The sequence below is a fragment of the Falco naumanni genome, chromosome 2 (assembly GCF_017639655.2).
Source record: "Falco naumanni isolate bFalNau1 chromosome 2, bFalNau1.pat, whole genome shotgun sequence".
Taxonomy (NCBI): Eukaryota; Metazoa; Chordata; class Aves; order Falconiformes; family Falconidae; genus Falco; species Falco naumanni.
In genome coordinates, this window is record NC_054055.1 from 60,435,769 (window position 1) to 60,458,797 (window position 23,029).

Genomic DNA, 23,029 nt, shown 5'->3' on the forward strand with positions numbered 1-23,029 from the left:
GTTCATTGAGTTTTTTTATCCTGATTTCCTCATTCCCTTCACTTGGCATGTCTTGAAAGTTTTGTGCTGAAAGTAATGTTACTTACATCGTGAGACAGTGTAAGCCCTCATAAAATCTCATGGGAAATCATGCAGTACAGTAAGTCCTTACATAATCTGATGCGCAATAATTGTTTGAGTGTTGTGTCATGCTTCTAGATTTGTAGTTACATGACTATGTCCAAAGCCAGAATTTCTTTGCAGAAGTGATGATCAGGGGTATCCACTGGTTGCAGCACTTAATGTCAGGTTAATTTGTGAGAGAAACCATGTTTTAGGCTCAGAATTCTTCCCATCTCACTTGTCTCTGGTTGTAGGATCTATTTCTCACTCCTGTGGATTGAGGTAGAAAAGCACTGAATGCTGCCGGTTTTACTTGTGTTTTTGCAGTACATTTCAGTCCTCCTTGCTTTTCTTTGTCTTCTCATTTGATATTTCTACTTCATTTCTCATCATTTCACTCTTTGAAAGGCCAGGTCCATACAATGAAGTTTCATATGAAACATTAGCCTCCCCTAAAAGGATGAAGGGCTGAGGTGAACTGGGTGGGATTTGGCCCTTATAGCTGCAGACAGTCTAATACTTCATGTATGGTGTTTACTAGGCAAAACAGATCCCTTTTGATATTACTCTTGTAAAAAATTATAATCTTTTAAGCAAATTCTCAGTCTAGACAGTTTACAGCAGCTTTTTGCAAATCACTGATTAGTATTACTGAATTTTGCTTTAAAAGTGTGGATGGGTCGTGGTGATTTGTTTGACAGCTGGTAAACGTAGAAAAGCTCCTGTTAATTTTTTCTGCCAAGTGTAGGAAAGTAGAGAGACCTTCAGTTCTCTGTAGGGCTTGATTAGTATTTTTGTACAATAGTTATTATTTTTCAGTGGCACCTAGAAACCCCAGTTGAAGTTTAATTTTGCTAAAAGCTGTTTTAAGAGGCAGTTCCTGTCCTGGATTGGTTATAGTCTAAATAAGAGAAGTCTTGGAGATACCTGTATTTGTTCCCATGCAGTGAGTGTTTGCAATCTGTTGGGCAAATGTACATCTTGTATATACAATAGAGAAGAATTGTGTATTTATGCACGTTGACAGCTGTCTCATGGGGTAAAGTGAGGTAGGATTTTGGGTGTTAGGTAGCTTGTTACAGTTCTGCATTCCAATGTGCTCACACGTTTATATAGCCGTGCCACAGATGCATCCCTGTCCCTTTGTAATTTGCCCTCTGTGCTTGGAAGACCCCTTTGACGGATGGGGTTTTGCTCTTCAGTTATGTTTTAGTAACAGTGAGTGGTTACTAGCACTCTGTCACTACCTTATTCTTGTAAAAAGTACTCAAAAGTTGGTTATGTTGCAGGTTGGAGTGCCCTTGACTGGGTGGTGCCTACTGCTGTTACAAAATCTGCTCCCTTACGTAAGTGTGTGGTGCCCACTTCATGTTCATGCTGCAGCTGTCGAGATTTATTACTGCTGCTGGTGTGGGGATATTGTCAGTGTGTGACATGCTACAGAGCACAATTCTGCCTGGGACTGCCTGGGAGAGAATTGACGGGGCAGATAAGGACTTTTCTGTTGGAGTTCGGTCTTTGGAAAGCTGCAAGAGATTCGGGTAATGTTGGCTGAAATGCAGTGGGTGCCAGTGCTGTTCCACTTGTCTGTGTCTTTTACTCTAAATTGCTTTATCATTTACTTTAAACAGCATTACTGGGCGACTGAGCTGTTGTGCGCTGTGTAGTTGCTTGTAGTACTCCTGAATTTGTATGTTAAAGTCAGGCAGGTTGTTGTGTAGCTCAGTATACCTCAAAGGATATTTTTAGAATGGAAAAAAACAGAAGTACAGGACCACAAAACACAAAGGTTTTCCCTTATAGGATGATTTTATAGTGCAATGTTGCTTGTGCTTTGGAATGCAAAGGGAATGATTAACCTGTTATTTTTATCTTCTAATGGGAAGAAAAATTGTCTTTTTATATACTTCTGAGGTAGATGACAAGCAGATGGGCGTTTGTGACATTTACTGCTTACTGTCCCAGTAGTTTCTAATTCTACTTGTTATTCTGAAGATGCCTACGAAGACTTTGAATCCCGTTGAATTTCTTTTCTGTGCCTGTCCTAGTTTTGGCTGGGATAGAGTTAATTTTCTTCCTACTAGCTGGTACAGTGCTATATTTTGCATTTAGTATGAGAATAATGTTGCTAACACACTGACGTTTTCAGTGGTTGCCAAGCAGTGTTTACACTAAGTAAATGACTTTTCAGCTTCTCATGCCCTGCCCATGAGGAGGCTGGGGGGGCACAAGGAGTTGGGAGGGGACGCAGCCATGACAGCTGGCCCCAACTGGCGAAGGGGATACTCCAAACCGTATGGCATCATGCTTAGCATATAAACTGGGGGGGGAAAGCTGGCTGGGGGCTGCTGCTCGGGGACTGGCTGGGCATCAGTCAGTAAGTGGTGAGCAATTGCATTGTGCCTTGTTTGTTTTGTATGTTCTAACTCTTTTATCATTATCATTATTTTTTCCTTTTCTTTCCCATTAAACTGTCTCTGTCTCAACCCATGAATTTTCTCACTTTTACTTGTCTGTTTCTTTATTTATACTCCCACAGGAGTATAAGGCTTTAGTGGGCACGGGCGCACAGTGTGCCCTAATGCCACCAAACCCCATCTGTATTTCTAGAGTGATGGGGGGGTCCCGACACCTAACTGTATTGGAGGCTGAAATAAGCCTGACTGGGAACGACTGGCAAAAGCTCCCCGTTGTGACTGGCCCGGAGGCTCTGTGCATCCTTGGCATGGGCTGCCTCAGGAGAGGGTATTTCAAGGAGACCCACGAGGGTACCGGTGGCTTTTGGTATAGCTGCCTTGGAGACAGGGGGAATTAAACAGCTGCCTACCTTGCCCAGTCTCTCGGGAGGACCCTTCTGTTGTGGGGTTGCTGAGGGTCAAAGAACATCAGGTGGCAGTCACTGCCACAGCAGTGCACCAGCGGCGATACTGCACCAACCGAGCCTCTGGCAGAAGGCACCAGGGGAGACTCAAGGTTGACTCTCGGGGGCTGGGATTTAGGGATACAGAGGACCCAAGGCCTGCTGTGCTGGAAAAGGTACTGTCAGCATAAGGAGGGGTTTGAGCTGCTTTCACATGTGGTTGGTACTGAAGCCCAGCTCCTCCTGGCACCCCGACAGCTGGTGCTGGGCTGGATGTTCAAAGAGCTGGGACAGTCCCCTCTACACATCATGCAGCTGATGGTACATGGAGTAACTGGGTCACACTGATCACACAACAGGCTTGAATAGGAAACCCCAGTCACCCAGGAATCTTTGAAGTGATAATGGACGGGCCAGAAGGAAAAGATTTTGGAATATCACTGGAGGAGGAGGTCATATGTGCTGAAGAGACCCCGCTGTATAATGAACTACCAGAAAATGAGAAGCAACATGCCCTGTTCTCTGAGCCTTGTCATATTGTGGGAAAGCATCAGAGGTGAAAGGTGGCTGTATGGAGTCGTATATGACCTGCTGAAGAAGGTGGTGAATCAAGTTAGTTTGCAGAGGTGAAAGCCATTCAGCTAGCTTTAGACATTGCTGGATGAGAAACGTGGCCAGTGCTCTGTGTCTGCACTGACTCGTAGATGGTGGTGAATGCCCTGTGGGGGTGGTTGCAGTGATGGAAGCAGAGCCACCAGCAGCACCAAGGCAAACCCATCTGGGCTGCCACATTGTGGCAGGATCCTGCTGCTCAGGTAGAGAACCTTGTGACGTATGAAGGCATGGACTCTGGTTGTGGTGCAACAAGAGATGCTTTATTGTACAGAGAGGCTTGTATTTATATCTCTGAGCCTGGATAGACATTTCAGCTGTACGTACCACCAGGCTCCGGGCAGAAACCATTCACCCAGTTACATAGTTATATATCACTACAAGCATGCAGACACCTATTTGCTACTAGATAACCGTGTTTGTCTTTCTTACTCTCCTTCACAATACCCAGCTGTGCTCTTATGTCCTGCCAGGTCAGACATTCTCCATCCTCCTCTCTCTTACGTCCTGTCAATAATGGTCAGACATTCTCCATACTCCTCACACATCTCTCTTCAGACATTCTCTATCCTCTCCCACAGAACCTGGCTGTAAAAGTAGGTCATGTAGGTGCTGACGTACCCGAGGCAGGCCACTGACCATGGACAATGTCGCACAGGTTATCCATGAATGTGAAACGTGCCGCAATCAACAAAGCCAAGCAGTTAAAGGCTCTCTGGTATGGAGGTTGATGGCTGAGGTATGATCACGGGGAGGCCGGGCAGCCTGGTTGTATCCCACTCGCACAGACCCGCCAAGGCAAGCGCCATGTGCTTAACATGATGGAAACAACCATGTGGTGGCTGCAAACAGACCCTGTGCCTCATGCCACCACCTGAAACACTACCCTGGCCCTTGAAAAACAAGTCTTACAGGGACGTGGCACCCCAGAAGGAGTTGAGTCAGACAACAGGACTCATTTCCAAAACACCCTCATAGACACCCGGGCCCAAGAGCGTGACACTGGGTGGGTGTATCACATCCCCTGTCGTGCACCGGCCTCCGGGAAAATCAAACGGCACAACGGACTGTGAAAGACTGCTCTGAGAGCGACGGGTGCTGGGACCTTCAAACACTGGGATACACATTTAGCAAAACCGCCTGGTCAGTCAATACCAGGGGCTCTGCCAGTGGAGCTGGCCCTGCCCAATCAAAACTTTTACTACTGTAGAAGGGGATAAAGTCCCTGTAGTGCACATAAAGAACACGCTGGGGGAGACAGGCTGGGTTATTCCTGCCTCAGGCAAAGGCAAATCCATTCACACGACTGCTTTTGCTCAAGGACCTGGGTGCACCTGGTGGGTAGTGCAGGAGGATGGGGCGGTCTGATGTGCACCCCAAGATTTGATTCGGGGTGAGACTAGCCAATGATTTGAATCGTATGATGTTAACGGCTATATAATACTGTATGTCATCACTACTATGATTACTATATGCCATACAAATGATATTATAATTACCCAGATTAATGAAGAATGAATTTTGATGATAGAACCAGATAAGCAGCATGGTGATGGAACAAGAACTGGCTTCAGCATGCAACAATCCAACACCACACACAGTCTCTCCTGCCCTGAAGAACTAACATAACAGATGGATCCCAAAGTCATGGATTAAATTAACTCAATGAACATTTCAGAGGAGGGGCTTGTAGGCTAAGGGAATGATATCTGTGTTAATATATCAAAAGACAGGAAAGATGATGGTGATTGAATGGGATGTATTGGAAAGTGTGGGACCTGGTGTCCTGGTTTTGGCTGGGACAAAGTTAATTTTTTTATTAGCTGGTGCAGTGCTGTGTTTTGGATTTGGTGTGAGAACAATGCTGATGGCACACTGATGTTTTTAGCTGTTGCTGGGTGATGTTTATACCAAGTCAAGGACTGTTCAGTTTCTCAGGCCCTGCCAGCAAGAGGACTTGGAGGGGCACGGGACATTGGGAGGGGACGCAGCCAGGACAGGTGACCTGAACTAGTCAAAGGGATATTCCGTACCATATGACATCATGATGAGTATATAAACTGAGGGAAGAAGAAGGAATGACGACAATGAAGACATTTGGCATTATGGTGTTTGTCTTCCCAAGTAACCTTTATACGTGATGGAGCCCGGCTTTCCTGGGGATGGCTGAACACCTGCCTGCCCGTGGGAGGTGGTGAATGAATTCCTTGTTTTGCTTTGCTTGCGTGCACGGCTTTTGCTTTACCTATTAAACTGTCTTTATCTCAATCCATGAGCTTCCTCACTTTTTACTTTTCCAGTCCTCTCCCCCATCCCACTGTGGGGGAGATGCGTGAGCAGCTGTGTGGTGCTTGATTGCTGGCCAGGATTAAACTGCAACACCTGGACATGTCATAAATGATACAGAATAAGGGGTGGATACTGTCCTAGTTTCAGCGGGGATAGAGTTAATTTTCTTCCTAGTAGCTAGTACAGTGCTGTGGTTTGGGTTTAGTATGAGAATAATATTGATAGCATGCTGATGTTTTTAGTTGTTGCTAAGTAGTGTTTATAGTAAATCAAGGACATGTCAGCTTCTCATGCCCTGCCAGTGGGAAGGCTGGAGGAACACAAGAAGTTGGGAGGGAGCACAGCCAGGACAGCTGACCCAAACTGGCTGAAGGGATATTCTGTACCAGACGGTGTCATGCTCAGGTTATAAACTGTGGGGGAAAGCTGGCTGGGCATCAGTCAGCAAGTGGTGAGCAATTGCATTGTGCATCACTTGCTTTGTATATTCTAATTCTCTTATTATCACTATTATGATTTTCTTCCTTTTCTGTCTCATTACAATGTCTTTATTTCAACCCACAAGTTTTCTCACTTTTACACTTCTGATTCTCTCCCCCTTCCCCCTGTGGTGGGGGGAAGGTGAATGAGTGGCTGTATGTGGCTTAGTTGTTGGCTGGGGTTATAGCACGACAGTTCCCCATGTAATGTTACTATTGCTGAGTGCATAGATGGACATAAATATAATAGCAGTATTTTCATTTTATGAGTTATGGTGATGTGTAGAACCCCCCTAAGTTATTTTTCACCTTCAAATAGGTTAATGGCTGCTGGCACTGTGGTACTAAAGCTAAACATTAAACCTGCGTGTCTTTGTAAGGTGAAGTCAAGAGGGTATGATGCAGCCCCTCTAACAAGACAGGGCTGTTTTGGTACTGTCCTCTTTCATCTGAAGTATTGCGACGAAACCCTGCCTAAGGCTTTGCACTGTGAGGAAGTTTTCTCGAGATTCAGCATATGTTTTTACTTTGATTGTGTCTACTGCGCCGCACCCCCCCCCCCCCCATTTTTTTTTTATTTTTGCTAGATAGAGATACTCCATCACACATTGCCTCATTTAATGCCATCTCTATTGGGGTTTAGACATCTGAGGATTATTATCTGCATGCTGCCTGTAACCTCCTGCAAAAATCAGTAAAATTTCCATATAACAGTGCAAGAACTTTAAAAATTACCAGAGCACTGAGTTGATGTTTTTTTCTCCTGTGAACTCAGTGTTTTTCTGATTGTAAAATATCAAGAATTGGAGACTATTGGTTGTTTTTCTGCTTTTCTGCAGACAGCTGAAAATTGTATTGTCCCCTGCCATACTTTTCTATTACGTTTTTCTCCCAAGTCTACATGTTTTGTGCACATACACAGTCTATAGATCCAGCTTTTTACTTATTCTTATGTGCAACCTTTATTAATAGGTTGTTTCCTTTCCTTCCAAGCCAAATAATTCAAGCAAGAGTAGATCTTTTTGGTACAATTTTTCTTCTCTTTCACATGTTTGGTGCTACTTTTCCTTTCAATCATTTATAAGCCTACTTACGCTGATATGAACTGATTCTAATTTTAAAATTTCATAAATGTTCTAACTGTTTATCAAAGCTCTTTGTTTTCTTTTTTGTTTTTCTTGTAAACCTTCTTGCTTTTTTTCCCTCTGAAAGTAGAACAGTTGAGCTAGTTTTCTGTTTCTGGTTCTTTTATGGTTTTAATATTGATATTTATATGTCTACATGTCTTTGTTATTAATAGAAGTAAATTATAGCATAATAGATGTAAAAATATTTTTGTGGTGTGTGTGTGAAGTGCTGTGTGGGGAAAAAGAAATAATTTTATTCAGACAGGCTTGTTTCTCTGTCCCAGGTTTTGTGGCATAGCATGGATTGGACATCATCACAACAGAATCATCTACAAAATGAACCGATAAGAGAATTAGAAAGACAAGAAGGTAAAATGTTTCTTCTTTCACTATATTTTCTTGTTCCACTTAGGAATATTGCTAAGGTACATGGTGTCTTGCTGACATAGAGCTATTTTCTTATTAATTTTCCTGAAGAATTGTGTTTATGGCACTTGTACAGAAAGTACAACAGGTAGCACTGTTGTAGTTCTAGCTATGTAGGAATATACTGGCATACTCTGGTCCCAGCAGTTTCCTACTGGTGCCTGGCATCTGTCTTCCAGTTATTTGCCTGCAACTCATTCCAGGGAATGAAGCTGTGACTATGAACAAACTATACAGGAGAGGTTTGTTTGTGGGTGTCGTTTAGAAAGAATGGATTATTACAAGCTTGGTTTCTGTCTAGACAGCCTCAAACCTAACCTTCAAATTCCTTCAGGGACTGATGGCAGCTTTTTTCCTTGAGCAAGTTCATGGTTGCACATCTTTCAAGATCTTAAAGCATCACAAGTAATCTCATTTTTAGGAGTCACCAGGAGTAGACAAGGTTTTAGGGCAAGGGTGGGTGTCGTTTTGGGGTGGGGTCTAGTTATGCTCTACAGCTAAACGTGAAAGGAGTTGTTTTTTAACAATTATTTTATTTTTCATAATATTTTTGTTTAAAATCTTAGTTGAGTCATGGTCCATGTAAAGCCAGGCTTTTGGGCTTCTGCTTTTTCAAGAGAGCTTAGCATCTGTTTTTTCTTTAGTACATGTTCAGCAAGGCAAGGTGGAGCTTTGAGCATGACTGCAATACCTAAAATTAATTATTTGCTTACTGAAACTGATGTTTGTTATTTTGGTTTTTAATACTTTTTTTTAAAGTATCCCAAATTGATGACCTTCTCTGGAAAACTGACATTGCACAAAAAGATGGCTGATGGGGATTGGTATAGATTGCTGTTCCACAAAGCACTGTTCAAGTGCCTTAATCTGAAGATTTTCTTTAATGCAATTCCCTTTCCTATTGTGTAATTCTGACTTGAACCAAGAGCTCAAGTTGATCCTATGCAATGAAGTATGATTGCTGGGGGAAGAAATATCTAGAAGAATAAATATTAAAGATAGAACTACTAAAGACTGAAATATTGATTACTGTCATTATGTATTCCATAGTACTTGAGGGCTGATAGAAAGTTGCACAGGCATTTCTATGCTTCTGCAAGCTTGGGTCTCTAATATTGATATTCTCTTCATGCAGGGTTCAAGGTGGGGAGGAGTGAGTCTGCGTGTAACTTCTTTAGCTTTGGAATTATGAAAATAAATTGAATTCTGGGACATTAGGTTAATGTATGCAAAATCAGTTGGTAGGGCAAAATCTTTAGCTCAAATACAGAAATACATTCCACTTAGCTAACAGAGTAACCTGTTGATAGCAATAGTAGGTGGTTCTCTTCAATGTCTAGAAACACTAATTTAAGAGGATGAGACAAGAATGGAAACTGGGATATCCTTACAGTTTCATCTGCACCAGATTTTGGTATATTAAATTCCATGCCAGGTTCTGGAGGTGAAGGGTGCTGAACCTGCTGCACAGATATTTACCTGCTCAATTATATATTTTTATATATATAAAATACAAAATACTTACCTGAGCCTGTGTGTTCCTTGTTCTCATCCTTTCCCTCTACCACCAACCCTATTCCCAGTTCATTAACTTCACCTACCCAGTCTCTTTCTCAGGGTTCTTAATCCAGTTCAGTTTCTTTGCAAGTTCCAGTCTGAGGTCTTTCCCTTCTTAACTGGCTTGTCACAAGTTCTCCAGGTTAAAACTCCTCTTTCTTGTTCATGATTCCTATTACTACTGGTTCTCAGCTTACAGGTAGGTCCTCACCCAGTCTGATTTTTCCTCTGGTGTCTTTATCCAACCAGTTCTTCATCACACCTGCATCGTTGTATGTCTCTCTTTATTTCCTCTCATGATTTCTCTTGATGAATTTAGCTTTAACTCTCCTTGGCTAAACTTTTCTGAGATCAGATTCTGCCACTTTGCATTTCTTGGGATACTAAATTACTTCACCACAGTTGCGTTATATAAATTCACCTCAGAATGATTTTATCTCTGAAACAAAAGGAGAAGAGCAAGCTTGCAAGGCACACTTGTCCTTGACACTCCGTCATCTCATTTCACTTGGCCAGGGATCAGTTTTTAATCCATAAATATCTGAGAAAATACTGACCTGGTAACCTTCACATATCTCCCGTCATTTTAGAAGGGGCACGCTCCTTATACTCAGCCTGCTTGACAGATGTCCTAATTGATGTCAATTCCTGCTGTCATTTCAAGTCTCTTGGTGGAGTCCAGAAAGGTGCCTTAAATGGGATGTAGTTGGAATGGAGGCAAGTGAGAAGCAGCCTAACCCTGTAATTTAGAAGTTGAGATATTCAGCTGGGAAAAGGGAGTGACTTAGTGTCTCATTACTATTTCCTTGGTTACTTCTAAAGATGCTTATTTGCTCACTCCTTTCCCCACTGACACTTTTCCATTGACTTCAGAGACTTTGCTGTAAAATGTGGGAAAAATCCTAGGAGCAGAGTGTGGAGCGCAAGTCTGCCTCGTCACAACCGAGTGCGCAGTTCATAGCTGGGCTTTCCCTTGCTTCTTGTCCTTCTAGCATGATTATTGTAATCCTGGTTTCCTGGTGGCCCACCTCTGGTGGTGATGGAGGGAAGGGGAAGCAGCTGGTTCTGTAGGGTGGCTGGAACACACCCCTCAGGTGGGCAAGTTGTGAATTTGAATCCTTCTGAGGAAGGTCCAGCAGTCAGTTCCTCCATTTTTTTGAGCGCTTAAACTGCTGAAGCATTCTTTATATAGTGGACTTTGCAATTAACAGTGCTGGTTAAAAAATGAGCCTATTTATGCTATATATAAATGACACTTTTGCTATATCTTCCCACCACCTCCTTTCTTCCTTTCATCTTCATCTTTTTTGTCTCTTAGCTTTGAATTATGCTTCTATGTTTAAGAAAACCAAAACAACCAAACAACCTCTTCCATTAATTCTCATCTCAAAAGCATTAAAAAACCCCCAGACTCCTGGAAGTCACACCATTAGTTACCTACTGTTTTTTTTTTCTTCACTGCAAGATTGACTGAAACATCAGGACTCAAATTCTACTCCTCTTAGGCAACAAGCAGTCTCCAAACAAAAAAAAGGCTAAAAGAAGTAGTGTGGAATAAGACTTGAGTACAACCCAATTAAGGAGTGACTAAAGCTAAAGCACACAATTCAAAGCAAATCAGAATAGTCTAAAAGCATCTCTTCTTTGAATTTGCCTCTTGGCTATTGTAACATACCTCTGAGCTCTTTTGTTTGAAAGTGGCAGCATTCAAATACTATAGTAAAAATCAGGTGTACCAATTTGAATTAACATTTCTTTGTTCCTTTTCTATTCCTCCGACAAGACCCACTTTTGCTGAAGACATTACTAAACTCAAATGAAAACTTCCTGTGTATGGATAGAACAGAAGTTAGAGGCAACACTCAGATAATCAAATCAGATATTAACTCTGTAGAGAAGTCTGTAATACATTCTTACCCCTCAGCCATGTGCCTGTCTTTCCTGTTTTCACATCTTTCCCCTCTGTAGTCGCTGCATTTCAACAATAAATTAAATATTTCTCAACTGCTACAGGAGAAAGGTGGTATGTTTTCATGGATTGGTGTTGTTAGGTTACTTTCAGGTCCTTTCCTCAAAGAATCATTTTAGAAATCCAGAGTTATTGGTAGGGGAATGTTGTTGAGTCCCTTCTGTTCCACTGGCTGTGGTACCTGGCATGTTCTGGCGTGTCTTTACAAGGAAGTAAGAGCTTTCAATGGCACAAAGCCATCTTGACCGGGCAAGGTAAGAGATGTGAAAGATTAGACTAGACAATGACTTACAGTGTCTAAATTACTCATCCAGAGCCTGCCTATCCATCAGGAAATTGGCTGTCGGCCTTTTATAATGTACATTAGACCACCTAATTTAAGAACATAGTCTACTTTTTGTGGTCAAAGGGAAGTAATTTAGTTATCTTTAGAGATCAAATAGCTGCTGAGCCTAGACCTGAAGATGTTTTCAATGACAGACAAACATGATGAAGTAACAAGGGAAGTACTTGTCATATTTGAATTCATTATGTGTTCATGAGATTAGCTGAATATGGTTCTCTGTTTTCAGCCTTCTAATGATTTTGGATGACCCGTGTTTTGGATAGGGCTGGGATATGAGTGGTGTGCATTGCAAATTGAAAATGTGTCTCTCACGCCTGGGTAAATACACAGGCTGGATACTGTGAGCATACCGCTCTCCTCCTCTTCCCTTCTCGTGCTCTGAGCTAAATGCATCTTGTCTCTTGGCTGAGAAGAGGCTGCCTGTGGGTGGCAGTTTTGTATTTCTGCATTTCAAAGTATAAAGTTTCAAGCATTATATTACTCTGACATGGCATCTCAGATTAATCAATATAATACACCTCATCATTGCCATCACTTCAGCAGGTTCCTTGTAGTGGATGTACTGGAATGCCTACTCTCAGGTTACATGATCATTTCCTGCTTTGTAGGTAGGGATGAAGTAAGGCAAAATTAACTGTGTAGTTTAGATAAGTACTGGAACAGTGCTTTGCTTTATATTCTTAGAAAGGTGTAGGTTACATCTGACTTCTGGGAAGTCAAGGACATGATTAGGTTTCCTTCCTAACCTGTTCCTTTAAGGGTCCTTGGCTGTAATGTAATGTAATGGGCTGGAAGCGGAATAAAATGAAGATACTAAAGTGATATCGGTTTGGGGACCATTCTGTGAATTAGGATTGTGTATGTTTCTATGGAGCCATCTGTAATGCTTGCAAGACCAGGGCTCTGACCCTAAGTCAGTAGCTCAGCAAAAATCATCTCTCCAGAGTCCCTTAGAGCTGGGTCCTAACGTAGATTTGGGGTAAAATTCTTCTGAGCCATTGAAATACCCAGATGGATTCACAGGGCTGCCTTCTGATTATTCCTATCAGTGTAGTAATGTAACTCTTCTTCAGTCACCTCTTATACTTACAGAACAGTTTGCAGATATGTTCCCTTACTGACCTTTCTGCAGGTATCTTCCTGATGTGGGGATACATAGATAGCTTTCATATGTATATATATGTAATATATATGATATATATTGGGTATGTATTATATGTATAAAATACATCTTGAATCTTTACTTTGGATAACTCCAGTTCCGTGTGTCCTGAGTGGGGAGACCTGAAGAGTCCTGGCTATTATGAATTCTTGGAACTTTCACTCATGAATTACTCAATTAGTAACGTCAGCACAGATAGTCCTCCTGTGCTCATCAAACTCAGAGGCAATTTCTGAGAAGCCTTAGAGGAACCATGTACGTCTTTACAGCAGTTGATACATCGTTCTTAAAATATTTGTAAGTACAAGTCTAAATGGTAAATTTTAAATCTAAATTCCACAGGAGAGAGTATACTGCTTCTGAAGAAGGGAGGATTTGTTGCTGGAGGGCTGAACTTTGTCAGGTCAACATCATGATGAAGGCTTGGGTTTCATTCCTTTTGCCAGTTGGAGGAGATCCATCAAAGCATGAGAGAAGCAGAAGACATCTGGGTCTTATTTCCTTATCACCTTGGGCTGTGACACCATTTGACCTCAAGAGATAAAGCAGGGTCGGGCTAGCACTTGAAAGAGACTAATAATGCATTTTTTTCCTCCTGTAGGTTGTTTTGATGAATCATTGGGGAAAATTGGTTTCTGAATTAATGCTGTCCTAATCCATTAGGAAAGTACTTTGGAGGATGTTTTATTAATCTGTGTGCTATTTGTGAATGAGTTTGAAAATAGAGATATTCACTGCTAATATATTCTTCATAGCTTTCATGTGGAAAGGTAATTTTACTTTCTTTTTTAGACAGATTTTAATTCAAGTACCTGGACAGTGGTATCTATTATTTTTTAATATATAATTTTAATTCAGCTTCCTTGTCTCTTGCTGCTTTTCCTGCTTTTTAAGTGCTGTTTAACAATGCCTGTCTCTGTTCAATTTTTATTCAGTGGAGAATGCATTAACGTAGGCAGTATCATTAGTTATGCAGTGAGAAATTTAACATATGCCATTAACTGATGGAAGATACCTGACTGAGTTTTAAGGTTACCATTTCCTGATGGAGCTGTATACTCCCAAGCATGATTTTATGTGACAATTGGTGTAAGAGAACAGCTGATCATGTAGCATGTTTCTAAACAGGTACTATTTCTACTCATTCTAAGCAAAAAGCGTGCAGATAAAGATAGCCTAAACCCTAAGGTCTATTAGTGTGATTTGCTTCGTCATTAAAGACGCTGCAGTTTGCAACCCTTTCCATTCTGACCTGGTCTATCTCCTTGTATTTTCCTTCTGCCTTCCCTTCCCACTTGAAGGCCGTCTCCAACTCTGTTTCAGCAGAACTCACATCCTTTTCTTTCTTTAGTTTTTGCTCTAATATAAAGCACTTCATTTGACATTTGAATGTGTCAGCAAAATCCTCTGGTTCCCTACACAAGATTTTGCAGCTTGACACACGTTTCTCTAACTAACCTGCCACTGACTTCACAACTCCAGTCTTCCAAATGATTTAGTATGTCTCTTTGGAAAACTATGTTCACATTTCAGTTGTAAGAACGATGATTGCTTTGCCTTTGAGAATGATGTTTATGATTTTTTTCATAATGATGTAGTTGATATAGTGCAAGATGTGTCAGCTGTATACGACTTTTCTCCCTCAGCTCGATATTAATTTAAAACCAAGGGAGTTCCAAGAACACGCTCAGAAGATGTTAGAATTTCATGATAAACAATACTTTACCCAAAATATTTCAAAGAATGCTGTAAGCAATTAACCTATTAGGCAGAAAGTCTTAAGAAACTTAAAGACAATCGAATTCTATTTCAAGAGGAATTTAGGCATCAAGAGATGGGAACTTCTTTGTGAACACAAGTTCAAGACCAAAGCAACACTATCTGTTTCACTAACAAAAGTATCTCAATTTCTATATGCTACCTGAACAGGATTCAACTGTCTCATCTTAATGTAGCATCTTCTAGCACCTGAAACTCAGTGGTTTCTGTGTATACATGCTCGTGCAAAAATATGAATAGGCTGAAGAAAGTCATTCTATGTATATACCACTTCCATGCCTTTCCAAGTCACAGAAGAGGAGTGAGACCAACCTGCCTGGTCAAACTCAGGCAAATGAAGAAGGGAGGAATCAGTCCTAGCTGACTCTTTTAAGTTCTGACACTTTAGTATGGATGCTTGAGTAGTATTGCTGGAAAGGCCCATTATCCACTTCCATTCTTACAAGAATTGAGAGCCAGATCAGTCAAGTCTCCTTTACTCTTCTCTGACCCTATTCTACTGATGGGTTGGCTCTTGTTGTCTTAAAATATCATTAAAATCCATTCATTCAGTCATAATTCCAAGTCTTTTTCTTCCTGAACAAGAGAATATGGACTAACACAGAGATTAATGCTTGCAGAAGAATAACTTCCTACCAACTTTTTGCATCAGTTAGCAAGAAACTAGTTTGATTGAAGTACCAGAAGAACTTTCTCAACATTTGGAGGTATTAAAAGACTTAATCTCATTTGGATTTTGCTTAGCCTGATAACAATTTTCTTGTTGCTTGAAAGATTTCCCACTAGTTTGTTATTCTTCTGTTCTGACTGCTCTGAAGGCAGTTACAGAAAAATTAGCTTTTTTCCTTTTGTGCAGTCCCACAAGTTTAGTTATTTTGGAAGATATAAAGCAGAAAATAGAAGAGTGCCTCTTGCAATATGAAGGGAAACTCGTATGTAAGCAAGCAAATCTGACTAAAAGTCTTCACTCCTTATTTTGTCAGCACTCTTTGTCAGAATCATTAGCATCTTGGTACTGATAACGTTTTTCATTAGGGTTTTGAAACATGTCTACCATATGATGTCTCTAATGAAACATGTACTCTTTTTGATTCTCCACAATAGTACGATCTTCTGAAGGGGAAGTCAAAATATAAAAAATATGTAAACTTCTCCAGATATCCCTTTGGTAATCCCCCAGGTGGGTTAAGATGGCCAAAGGCGTTATTAATCAGATTTGGGATTCTTCTTTCAGTTGTGGACAGTTTAGCTCAGAGAGGGAGCAGTGGCCTACAAACCCTGTTCGTATAGGTGCTCTGCGAGCCCGAAGTAGTAAGATTGCTGATAATGTAGGGAATAGGTGGGAAATGTTTATTGAGCACTAGAGGGGTAGCTGTAGTACTGCTAAAGTTTTATAGGTATTCTGGCAGAAGCTTTGTAAGTTAAGACTTCATAAGTTATGGCTTCTTGACAAAATTGGATCCAAAACAGATGTCAAGGGAGAAACAATCAAGAAAAATGGTTGTAATTGGGAGGTAATAGAAGGAATAGCTTTTTCCTTCCACAGCTAGTAGTGATCACAGAACAAGATCAAACTGCTCCAAGCAATCAGAGAAGATTAAAAGCAGGCTATATCTGGTATGCCTGGAAACAAAATGATATATTAAATACGCTTATGATATGTGTAGTAAGACAGCATCATATTAATTCTTTCATAAGGAAAGATTAATTTTGCCCTGGAGCAGCATATCTCTGGCACTTAACTTATGTTTGTGCAGAGTTCCCTGATTGCAGGCACCATGCATGTGTTTTCTCTCAGCTTAACATTAGAGACTTGCAAAAAGATGTAATTGGCTGAAACGTGCTATTTATTTTCTAACATCTTAAAAAAAAGTAGTTTCAATATTGACTATTTTATTTAAGTTACCTTTATAAATTACACTGTTTATGTTTTTTCCAGTAGTATATGCATTACGTTATTTTTGCTGTATACCATGATTAAGGTCATCCCCCCACACCCAATACATTTTTGGAGAATGCTGTAGGTTAGTTAGTTGGGGGTTTTGTTTGTTTGTTTAGCATTTTGATTCTGTCTTATTGTCAACATACTAAGATTGCACATGAACATTTTTGCTTTTTCTTCCTTGTTTGTTGCTATTCTCTAGTTTCCTGTGATGCTGAAAGTAAGTTGAGTTACAAGCTTAAAGCACTGGCTAATGGGCCTGAGCATCTTCCTGATGTGTTTTTGTTTAGTATCATCTCTTCCCTTGTTCACACTTGCTTTTGTTCCTTGATCCTTCTATGACAACGAAGGGGGAGAGACATCCCAATAGCTTATGAGCCTAAAAATACTGAGAGATATGGCAGAGCAAATGACAACACTTGAGGCCATCATGTCCTGTGACTGCAGTGATTTGAGTGTGAACGTGAAGAATCTTTCCTAGACCAATGTGTTTTATGCTGATGAAAATGTAAATGTTTTCATTTTTAATAACCATTGGGCCTGCTGTTTTTATGCAGATCCCAATCTTGATAGCTGTGATTTTGATGGTAACTGCAGGCTTCATACAGAAACTCTGCTTTGGATAAGGTGGTAACCCAGTTATCTTAACATCTAGCATGCTTTCTAGGAGGTATAGCTTGTAAACATGTTTTACTTTAGCTAATTTGCCAAGAGATCATAGTTGGCTGTGAAAGCAAATTTCCTGTGAAAACTTGGAATGATTCTAGACTTTGCTAAGAAAATGTTCTGGACAGCTTCACTTATAGATATGTGTATTTTATATATATATATATACTTGTGTGTGTGCAACATTGTGGTGCAGCTTTGTGTGATGATGGCAAAACTGAAACTGGCTTGGTATTCAACTAAAAAAGAATGAATCCTCTCCTGTTAGAAGAGTTATCTGGGATTATGTTAGCTATCATAAATACCCTTTGCTTAGCAACAGGGATGACATTCAGGATATCACGCCAACTGGAAAGAATCCCCCTGACAGGGCTCTCTTGGGGTGGGTGGATAAGCTTTCCTGACAACACTAGTGCTTTCGCTCCTGTCTGTCATAATTTGTGTTGCTAGGATTTGTTTCACAAGTTTTGTGACGCTCATAAATGATACTGTGGCTGCTTTTGTTTACTGTCAAAAAGAACCATAAAGTGGGGAAAGTGAACAGTAAAAGGATATGGAAAATAATATAAAAATTGTGCATGTAAGACCATGAGTGTCTATACTAGGGCAGCTGTTCTTGAAGGATAAAAGAAGTTAAATTTTTTCCTTTGGATAGCTGAAATGGAAAGCAATATATGGTAACATTCCAGTTCTTTACTTTTTACAAACTTGGCTTCTTCGACAAAACAGGAAAGAAATTATTTAGCCATAAACTGAAAACTCCAATTAGAATTCAGGATACTTCCCATGTGTCATGCTAACCATTAATGGTGCGATGTAGTTTTATTCACACACACAATTCTCATACTTGCTTCCAAATCAGTTTTTCAATATAAACTGGTAGTTTCATTATCAGTCCACTCAGCCTGTTTGACCGTTTATACTTTTGCTTCCAGGGGAAAAAGAAGATGAACAGATAGTTGCAGAAATCATGAGAAGGCGTTTTTTTCCTGCTCTTATAACTCATAAGGCCTGGGAAGGCTTTCACTTTGCTGGCCATGAGATAAGAATTACAGAAGCCACTGACTGTTATGGAGCAGTCGTCTGGCCATCGGTACAGTATTTATGCAGTATTGTTATTTTTTTTTATTTTTGGAGTCTTCTAGCACTTTTAATTTGTTTTGCATGATAAATCTGTTGTATGTTGTAAACCCAATGAAAACTTTCAGTGCTTCTCAGTCTCTGTTCTGCAAATCCCAAACTTGAATTTAGCCTTGTTTCATATGGATTCCTGGTTCTTAAAGCCTAAATGGTATTTCTTGTTTGTGCCCCTGTCACACAAGATGTATGATCTTGTGTCCCCTCCTCACCTACCAGTAATTTTTGATCCTATTGACCAATTGCAGCATATTTTGAAAGAAATATGGAAGTTTTGTGATGATTATATTTCTGTACATTTTATAAATACAGGCAGCTGTACAGCAGACAGATCCAGGTTGCCGAAACAGCTGTGTTACGAGCTCACAAGGTATTAGCACTCACAGAAGCTACTCAAGCTCTTAATGTGAAAAAAAAAAAAAAAAAAAAAAACCACCTTCTAAATATGCAGACATGCGAAAAGACTGAGCTGGAGCTTTCTGTTTCTTAACCTGCCAGAAATCTAGTGGGACAGAACCATCGTCCTTGGCTCTCGATATAAGAACCATCAACATGCCCACCATACAAAGAGACTTCTTCAAGGTTTTGAAACTGTGAAATGCAGCTAACTGACTGTTTTGAAATATTTAATTGTGAAAGGAACGACTGTGGTCAGGGAGGTGCTACGATGCATCACTGACACTTGGTGCATTCAGAGAACATCCCTGAAACAGAACCATCTCCAGGAGCCCCCATAGGAGGGAGCAGACTAAAACCCAGGAGGCTCCATTTCTGTTCCAGTGGTATCAGCCTCCCAGAATCGTACTATTTTTAAGAAGTATGGCCATAATTCAGCTGAGGAGAGTTAGTGTACTCTGCTGTTTGAACTCCAAACAATTTTCCTTGTCTCAGCAGAACTGGACAAGTCATTCATGCAGTATCTCAGTGGCTTCAGTGCACATCTTCAAGGAAAGGTTGGCTGACTGCCAATTATTGTCAGAAAATCATGGGCTGTACTGAAAAGTATATATTTTTTCTGGAAGGGTTTAGCCAGTTTTGCTGTGGAAAGCAACCCTTCTATATGTGCCGCTTCATGTTCTCCCTTGCTGTTCCATCCAGCCGTATTTGAACTCTTCTGAAAAATGTCAGCCAGATTTGTCAAAAGGGCAAAAGCTTTAAGGAAAATAAGGTTTCTGCAAGTTTCATAAAAAGGAAGGCAGATTTCAAAGTTTCCCTAATTTAACCCACAGAAATTTTGATCCTGCCAGCCGGTTTCTACAACAGAATAGGACAAAACTCTGAGGGAAGAAATTATAGGAATATACGGAACTAACAGAAAAACTTAATATAATGTGCCTTTAAATGTTAATCAAACAATCTTTAGGAACCAGGCTTTAATTAGTGTTGGTGTTTACAGACTTATTTCTGTATCAAAGCTTTGCTGATTATGAGATATGTGTAAGTTTGCATTAAAGACCCTACTTTTTTTCATCTGAATTAAGAGGTAGAAAGCAAAAGCTTTCTTTGAATTTCTAACATGTTAACATTGGGCCGACGGTCCTCCTGTTCCTTTCCTTCTTAATCAGCCAAAAGCAAAACTGAGAGTGTGATTTTGCTGTGCCAAACTAAGCCACTAATAATTGCAATACAGATGACCATTTGGAAAGGCAAAAAGATGTGGCAACCGTAGTTGGTATTTGTCAGTGGAGAATGTATGATTATCAAAATCTGGGAAAAAACTATGGGACTCTAACTGGAAACTATCTTTGCCAGAGAAATAAAATCTGCAATTTTTATTTCAACAGTGAACTAAAACTCACTGGTCAGTATGAGACATGGCAGAAATGCTAAAGAAGCTTCTTAATCAGTCTATAAATGCATATATGAGGAGCCTGTGGTAGAGGGCTCTTTGTGGCTTTGTTTGCTATAAAACTTTTCTATTGGGTTACCTTGTTAAGCAACTTTAAAAAAGTTAGCAACTGAAAACAAACTGAACCGGAAGAAAAGGTGTAAATCTATTGGTCCCTTATGAATCTTTATGGTAGTTAATTATTCTTAGAAATAATTAACTATCAGAAGAGTTTAACTGGGCCTGTTGTGGATTTTCTTTCACAAGCAGTCCTTATATGAAGATGTCTTTGTGAAGGACATGTTTTAACTCAATGAGAAGTAAGTGCAGTTATAAGCAGGAATTGCTGACTGGAATTTTATAGCTCATGTTATGCAGCATGACAGATTAGATAATTGAAGTTGTTCCTTCTGGCTGTAATGCTTTACAAACCTATATTGAGGCATGTTGTAGCATTTATTTTGTTAGTCTATAGAGCTCAAAGATCATAGTGAGTTGTGAACCTTTAGGGACAGTGCTTAAATGAATATTGCTCATTTGAAGCATCTTTTTGCATGCTTTTAAATCACAATGCATATTTAGTGAAGGGATTTATTTAATTTATTTGTTTAGTATGTTCATGGATTCCCTCCCCTACAGGCTCTGGTTCTGTGTTATTTTTTGGAAACTAATTCTAAACAATACAATTTGGTTGACAAAAATGTGATTGAAATTGGAGCTGGAACTGGGTTGGTCTCCATAGTAGCCAGTTTACTGGGTGAGTACCTACCATTGCTCTTATGCTTTTGGAAATATCTCTCAGGTGAATACCGGAGGACAAAGGAAGTGTCTCAGTTCTTCTAAAAGGCTGTTGTTTGGAAGCTTTCAAGAGCAAGAAAAAGTAAATTCCAAAAGGCTTGTTTGGAAACCTGCTCCATTATTTTTTTCTGTAAAGCTTTGAGTGTATGTATTGATGCCATAAAGGGGGGTCCCAGTAGATGCTGTTGTCATTAACAGTGTTAAACAGGAATGAAATAAGAAACTAGTGGCCTCACAGGATATCAGTGGCAACCACATTAAGCCATGTGTAGGTATGACCAATGTATCACCTTCCATTGATCAAACAGCTCTTGGATGCCAGGTCACTTTCTTTCCACTTGTGTTCATCATTTTCTGCTGCAGACACTGTGTTTTCTTTCATGGTAGCCTGTTCTTCGTCATGAGTAATCCAGAGAAGTGACTTCTGCATTTTAACAGAATTCTAGCTTTCTGTAGTCTGAGAAAGATTTGCGGTTTTCTTTCTTTCTCCTCCCCCCCTCCCTTTTTTTCTCTGCTATGTGAAAAGGAAAGAACCAGAGGCAATGGTTAAATCTCATGCTGACTTCTTGGAGTTAATAACTAGTATTCTTCAATCCTTAGTTGCTCACTGTACTTTTAACCAATATGATATCAAGATGCATTGACTATTTAATTTCTTCCCACCCATCCCCATCTGCATTTAGATGGCAATCTGTAGAGTGGAACTACTGGGAACCAAATATTTATTTTAAGCACAGTGGCTAAGAGCCTTTGGGAGCATTTACATTATTCTGTTCCCCTCAATGAGAGCTGCCTGGTTAAATCAGTTCCTTTTTTAGTCAAGTCTTGAAATATATTTAAAGATTGTTTGTTTTCTCCTTGTCACAGGTGCACTCGTGACTGCCACTGATTTGCCAGAACTGCTGGGAAACCTTCAGTACAACATTCTCCAAAACACAAAACTGAAATGCCAGCACCAGCCTCATGTTAAGGAATTGTCTTGGGGGATTGATCTGGAAAAGAACTTTCCTAGGTCTTCCTGTCACTTTGACTACATTATGGCCGCTGATGTAGTTTACAACCATCCCTTCCTGGATGAACTCCTCCTAACTTTTGATCACTTGTGCAAAAATGACACTGTTATTCTTTGGGCTATGAGATTTAGGTTGGACAAAGAGAACAAATTTGTAGACAGATTTCAGACACTGTTTGATTTAGAGGTGATTTCTAATTACCCGAGCTTGAACATAACCTTGTATAAGGCAATGAGGAAAGGCAGGATGAAAGCCAGACCTTCCAATCTGATGGTCTGAAAGAGAGATGCAGGGAGGTGACAGTTTCAGCTTGTTCTCTTTAATAATTTCCATGTTAGTAGCTGCTTGAATGATGTTTTTAGAGATAGCTAAAACAAAACACCAGATTCCTCATGCATCCCTAACAAATTCCTAAATTCAATTTGCCAATAGTTTTATACACAGAAGAAATGTATCTTTGACGTTTTCTTGATTTATATGTGCTAAGCTGACACCACTAATAACTTTCATAGCTTACCATTATTGTTATGGGTCATGTAATGAATATTTCCAATAGCTTTCAATTGCAGCTTTGAATGGTGTCTTGTGAGATCAGCAATCAATTAAAAATTAAGACTATGATAAATCTTTGTATTTAAAAGTTGTGGTGTTAAATCTGATCTCTCATTCTCACTATCGTGTAAATCCCTCCTTTGATTAGCCTTTACAGGACATTAAATTAGCTAAAACAAACCCCCAAAACACAACAAACCCCACCTGGTAAATATACTGTCATAATAAAGGGACAGGCTATATTAATTACCTTTTGATTTAACGATTATGCTTTCTTCCCCTTCTATTTTTTTATTTAGATTCAGGGATTCTTCCACAGACGACCGCACACAGAGACAAGAGGGAGTTAAATGTTTTGTTGCTTGAACAAAGGTCTCGGGTAAGA

At 40.1% G+C, this 23,029-nt stretch overlaps 1 protein-coding gene across 1 annotated transcript; it reads left to right on the forward strand.

The window, feature by feature from the left end:
• The first annotated feature begins 129 nt into the window (after positions 1 to 129).
• On the forward strand, positions 130 to 22,795 carry LOC121083598 (protein-lysine methyltransferase METTL21E-like). Its single transcript, XM_040584165.1, has 7 exons — positions 130 to 139; positions 1,392 to 1,448; positions 1,597 to 1,643; positions 7,754 to 7,838; positions 18,252 to 18,409; positions 20,921 to 21,038; positions 21,947 to 22,795. Exons 1-7 carry the CDS (start codon positions 130 to 132, stop codon positions 22,369 to 22,371), a joined length of 900 nt encoding a protein of 299 aa, XP_040440099.1. The 3' UTR covers positions 22,372 to 22,795.
• Positions 22,796 to 23,029: the final 234 nt, after the last annotated feature.